We start from the raw sequence: 5,744 nt of genomic DNA, 5'->3' as shown, positions 1-5,744 counted from the left end.
GGGGGCTCTCCCTTGTCTTAAAGGTTTCCTTACACATTCGCAACGTCAGCTAAATATGGGCGACCCCATCCGCTGTTGGAGGGAGGCTGTGACCTCGTGGGCGGTCACACCAGAGCAAAAGTTCCTGCATGCATTCCACTCGCAGAGAGCAAAATTCAATTTTTCACTTGACCTGCGCTGGACTGAACGTCATCATGTGCCAGCGCGGCCTCGAGGGAAGTCACACCGAATGTAAAGGGTTCTTTACCTTCGGATTGGCTGTAATGTTGCACCCCAAGGAAAACGTGGTTCTCACGAAGACATCATTGTGACCTCTTTATGACTTTCGAGGTCGCAGTTCTTTGCACTTGTGACCTCACCAGTGACCTCACAAGTACAAGAATCGTGACCTCAGAGGTCACACTGAGGTCTTCGTGAGAAAAACGTTTTCCTAGGGACGTGATGCGAGCGGGACGCACCCAAAGCCTTTTCTTTGGTGTGACCATAAGGTCTTATGGTGTGACCGCCCGTGTGGTCACGCCTCGTTATGTTGATTTTTTGTCTCTGTCGGTTGCCGACAGCAACTTTTGCTTCTGTTGTAATTGGCCTTATGTAATCGATTCTCCTGTTTATAATGGAAGCCAATCTAATGTCAGTTGTGCCCGATACTGCACTTGTTTACTCTCGGCTCCGCTCCCCTTCCCCCTCCCCTCCCTCCGCCGCGCCGAGCCGGCGCGCGATCAGCTGAGCGGGCTCGGGCTCGAGCGAGCAGAAGCAGCAGTCAGTCACTGTTCAGCCTCCACGTGTGGCTTGCGCTCGCGGTCCATCGTTACCCGTCGTGTCTGATTCTCGTTAGATCGTGTTAATTCCTCTTGTTACATCATGGATCAGGGGTACTCTCAGGGTGACGCGAGTTGCGAATACCGTTCGCCGTTTTCCTCTCGCTATGCCTCCAAAGAGATGCAGTATAACTTCAGTGAGAAGAAGAAATTCTCCACATGGCGAAAGCTCTGGACCTACCTAGCAAAGGCAGAAAAGGTGACTTCAAATAATACAGTGTCCTCCATTCTATGACATTCCACTTCACACCCCTCGTTGTACAAGTTATGAAGTGACCTCCAACTACAATTTGTTATTTCGCACTGCCCTTGAACATAAATAATTTTCTAAACAATTCTCTTGCATGAAATTTTTATAAAAAAAGAACGTAAAAGAGATTCCTTACTTAATAAGCTAAGGCCTATAAGCAATCAATGTTGCACTATTCTGGGAAACGCTGTCAATGTGTAGGATAAGGTTATGTTTTCAAATTTTCGTGAAGCGAAATGTATACTATCCAGCGATCTAAATATGCCGTGGTTTAAAAAGAGCTGCTTTTTATTGTTATGAATGTACGTTTGCTTTGAATGCCAGTTTATATCGGTACACCTTCGTTGCATGGGTGAGTATTCTTTGATTTGTATGTTTGCATGTTGGCGTGTGAGTCTTGCAAGGCTTGCAAGTCCGATCCTTTCTCATGTGATTATTGCTTATTTTCTTCTCAAAAAGAATACTAGTTCCATTGTATTTCATTTTCAGGTACTGAAGCTATTCAAAGGGTCAGCTGGCTCTCAGCTTCCCGGACACAGGATTGGAAAGTTGCAACCATCTACTGAGAATGAATCCAGTAAACAAGGGAAACATGTAGTTGTTTACTCTCCTATTCCAACGATGTCCCAAAGTGATTCTTATCAGGAGACATGGATTAAGGACCTCTCATCCAAGCAAGATCCATTCTCTTGGCCGAGCAGTATTTTGCAGCTGAATTCACTAAACCAGTCTCCAGGCAGTGTTTCGGAATGGTATACTGATGGGCCCGCAGTTCAAAGACCGCTGATGAGACAGAGAAGCTCAGACATCGAGTCCAAGCCTGCTGTTGACCAGGTAAAAACAATTTATCAAGAAACTGCTTTGTTTGTAAGTAATTTATTGCGCTTTAAAGTTAGTGAAATTAATTATTTTTTCCCCCCAGGATTTATATGGCTTTAACTCTGATGTCAATCATGTCACCTCACGGTCATCTGTTTATCACCTTCTTGTGGCTAGAGCACAGCAAGACTTGTTGAGAAGTACAGACTCCAGTCTCTACTCAGATCCAGAAGGACAAAGACCATTCAGCTCAGAGAGTTCAGGCAGTGCACGTAGCTCATTCTCAATGTCAACTTTGGATGGAAGTACAACAAGCTCAAACAGTACAGGATCAAGCTCTGCAAGCTGGGACCAAGGTCTCCTCAATGAAATGATGGACTCTGGTTACTCAGATACAGGGAACCAAAGGCTGGTAAAGGACAGATTTTGTCAGTATTCTCAATACCCATCATGGCAAGCTGAAGAGCAGTCTGCAGCATACATGTCCTCTGACTTAAACAACAATAAATTGGGTATATGGAGTTCCCGTTTTCAGTCTCCAGAAGACCACCAACTGATTGATGATTTGTTTATGAAAGAAGAGAAGCCTTCAAGAACACAAAGTGCTGGCTATGGAAACTCTTCAATCACATCAGCACTTCAATCTCTCTCTCTGTCAAACAATAATGCATCTAATGCCAACTTTGGACGTGCTATCCAACCACCCCAATCACTTTACAGTATCTCATCTAGAGGGCACTTCAATTCTTCAAGTTGATTTTTTTAGGTAAATGTGTTTAGTTTTGTATTCTTTTTAGGGGCTGTTGTGATGGAAATGTTACTTGTTGTACCAATATATCTGTTTTAATGCGATGCAAAGATAATTTTTGTATTCAGTTTTGGCAAAGCTTGTAAGAGTATTGTTATGTTTTAGGCTGGTGTTGTTATCAAATGACTTTGTATCTGTAAATTTATTCTGTTCATTAGAAGACTTATTAATGACCTGCATAATCTTTTGATTGAAAGTGAGGTTGTATTTGCATGTCTTAACTGATATATCAATTGAAATTCATTTATCATTGTTAAAGATTAGTTAGAGGTGTGTAGTAAAATTGTTGTCTTTGCAAATTATCTTCATGCATTGTTAAATGGGCACATCATTTTATTTTAATGGTTTTCCTGTGTGTTCTTTTCTATTTCTCTAATTAACTTTCGTTCTCAATTCTCTATATCTTTTTGATTTTCGTTATGATGTGTCTTTTAATTTATGGTAATGATTTTAGATTTTGAATTAAATTTTGTGGTTGTCAACTTGGTACTGTAACAAATTTCCTGACAATTGTGTAGTTATGTTTCTATTATTCCTGCATCAAACTCGTATTGTATCTATGAATTTAAGTATTGCATGTTACTACAGTATTCGTTATGCATTCCTATGCGTTCTATTTGAACTACTATACTATTATAAAAATGATATTGTGCAACTAAATTTGCATTATTTTTAATACTTTTTTTGCATTGTACTTAATATAAATAAGCATGTTTTCACCTAGTCTTGTGAAAACTAATACTCCTCTAACCTCCTGTAAATGTGTTCTTATTACATATGTAACTAAACTGATTACATAATTGTTCTGACTTTAATATATTGCGGTTTTGTCACAAGTGTGTTTGTCTTCAAAGTGAAAATTTTATTTTGACTATAAATGTTTCAGATAATTCTTTTGTCTTTGGTCTGTACTAAAAGCATAGCTTTAAATAACCTTCTCCTCACCTCATCTGAGGCTAAGTTTCGGGGCCGTGACGAGCGACGTTCTCTTGACTCGCGCGTATGTCAACACCGCGTCGATGCCCAACAGCAGTCCGTCCAGGGCCAAGATCGCGAAGAGTGGCACTATGAGGGTGGTCTGGAAGTAGTTGTAGCCCAGGGAGGCAGCCGTAGCGGTGAATAGGGCAAAGCCCACTACGGTAAAGGCGAACATCTGCGTCAAAAATTGAATTGTACACATTTGTCTGCGAGCGGAATGCACCTAGGTACTACTACTTTGGTGTAACTAGACGTGTGGTCACAGCCTCTCAATCGCCCCGAGTTCACCGGACTTATCGTCATATCACCTTGGGGCTGTCCGTCAGGTCACGCCAGTGCAAACGTGTAAAGGCGCCCCCACAATAAACGTTCCCCGTGGCGGCGCGGGGTAAAGTCAGACGATAAACGCTCCCTTGCCCGACGCTTCCGCACTTAGGCGCTCAGGGCGGGCCGCTGTTTTCACACAGCTGCTTGGCGGGCTGGCCTAACCAACGCGTCGCAGGCGCTACCATGAGCGTTGCCTCGTGAGACGTTCATTGTGGGGACACATTCAAAGGATTATTCAGTTTCTTACCGCTATTGCCGCGACGCCCCCGCCGAGGAAGCGGCAAGCTATGTCCGCCGTGAGGACGAAGATGTAGCCGAACAGCAGGGCCATGAGGTAGCGGCAGAACGCCCTCGTCAGGTCGGTCGGGAATGGTTTGAGATAGGAGACCGCCACCGTCACGACCAGAGACCCCACCATGAGCACCTGGGAGGGGCGCGATGTTACAATTGCTCTCTTGCCATGCGTTTTGGTGGGCGGCGCACGTACCAGCTCCACCAGCCGGTACACCAACGTGAAGCTGAACTCGATCGCCATGCCGGGCGGCTATTTCTCGTCCGAAAATGCAACAATGGCTCGGCCGGGTCCAAGCGGCCTGTTGACGCCCTGCGACGCGGTCATGGGGGTCTTGGTGTCGGTGTCCACAGCACACTGCCGGGCTGCCTCACGGTCTTCTTTGTGACTGGCCTGGTCACGGCGACGCGCCGGGCAGTGGTGCCCCTCCTCTGCGGCTTTCGCCAGCGCGCGCTCGTCCGCCTGCCCTGCTGCTTGGCCTTCCCCGCAGGAGACGCCCGCCGTCCTGGGGGCGGCCGGGGCGGGCGGCGCGACGTTTTGTTGGGTGGTCTCTTCGCTCCCGGAGCTTGCCGTGGTGGCTGTACCCGCCCGCGAGCCCACGCTGGTGCTGGCGGGCGCTTGGCTGCCTTGCGCTGCGCTGGCTTGGCGACAACGGCGGGCTGTTTCTGCTTGGCCGTCGCGCGGGTTTGGGCGCGGCTCTCGGGCTTCTTGCGGGGCGCTGTTGCGCGTCGGTTGGGGGTGCGCCTGCCGGCCGCCGCCTTGCCTCGCCCCGATGACAGCCTGCTCGTTCGCACCGCCGGGCGCCGCCTGACGACGGCGACGGTGGACCGACCCGGCTGTGCGTTGCGCCCCAATGTCACGCGTGGCTTGCTGCTGACTGGTGCGTCGTAGATGTCGACGCCTAGCTTCTCCACCAGTGGGTCCCGAACGACGTCGTCCCTGTCTACTTTGCCTCCCTGTATCCGGGGCGGTGGCGTCACTCTTGGGCTCGCAGCGGCCAGCTTGTTTGCGGGCAGCGCCTTTGACCCGGCCGTCGGACGCACGATGGCTTCCTGTCCTGATCGCGGCGCCGCCGGACCCGTGACCCACCGCGCCTGACTGGGTGTCCAGGACCTCTCGGGCAGGCTGGCGACCACACTGGCGCGATTGGGCGTTGCTATCGGCGATGCTCTGACCTCCGAGGGCACGCCCTCTCTTCTCGTTGGCACCATGGCAGCAGTGGAGGTTGCGCGTTTAAAAGGGTCGGCACTGCTCTGTGGGCCTAGTGTAGGCGCCGTGACGCCGGGCTCCGTCTTTCCCTCTACGGATGGAAGCGCCTGTCGAGTAGGCGCCGTAGCTACTGGCTCGGTTTCATCCTGCGCGGAGGGAATGACCTGTCGTGTAGGCGCCGTGACGTCGGGCTCCGTCTTTCCCTCTACGGATGGAAGCGCCTGTCGAGTAGGCGCCGTAGCT

General features: G+C 49.0%; 2 protein-coding genes across 2 annotated transcripts; one reads left to right on the top strand and one right to left on the bottom strand.

Moving 5' to 3' along the window:
- The first annotated feature begins 704 nt into the window (after nt 1–704).
- On the top strand, nt 705–3,591 carry LOC113204320 (uncharacterized). The gene is made up of 3 exons (XM_052277240.1): nt 705–1,017; nt 1,558–1,902; nt 1,991–3,591. Exons 1-3 carry the CDS (start codon nt 862–864, stop codon nt 2,642–2,644), a joined length of 1,155 nt encoding a protein of 384 aa, XP_052133200.1. The 5' UTR covers nt 705–861; the 3' UTR covers nt 2,645–3,591.
- LOC113204323 (uncharacterized) lies at nt 3,537–5,738 on the bottom strand. Its single transcript, XM_052277241.1, has 2 exons — nt 4,248–5,738; nt 3,537–3,848 (listed from the first exon to the last, which is right to left on the bottom strand). The coding sequence occupies exons 1-2, from the start codon at nt 4,533–4,535 to the stop codon at nt 3,642–3,644; spliced, it is 495 nt and encodes a 164-aa protein (XP_052133201.1). The 5' UTR covers nt 4,536–5,738; the 3' UTR covers nt 3,537–3,641.
- Between the last annotated feature and the right edge of the window lie 6 nt (nt 5,739–5,744).

The sequence above is a fragment of the Frankliniella occidentalis genome, unplaced genomic scaffold (genome assembly GCF_000697945.3).
Source record: "Frankliniella occidentalis isolate FOCC.00 unplaced genomic scaffold, Focc_3.1 Scaffold6216, whole genome shotgun sequence".
Taxonomy (NCBI): domain Eukaryota; kingdom Metazoa; phylum Arthropoda; class Insecta; order Thysanoptera; family Thripidae; genus Frankliniella; species Frankliniella occidentalis.
Note: the sequence above shows the minus strand (reverse complement) of the source record. Positions and strands in the feature narration are given on the sequence as shown.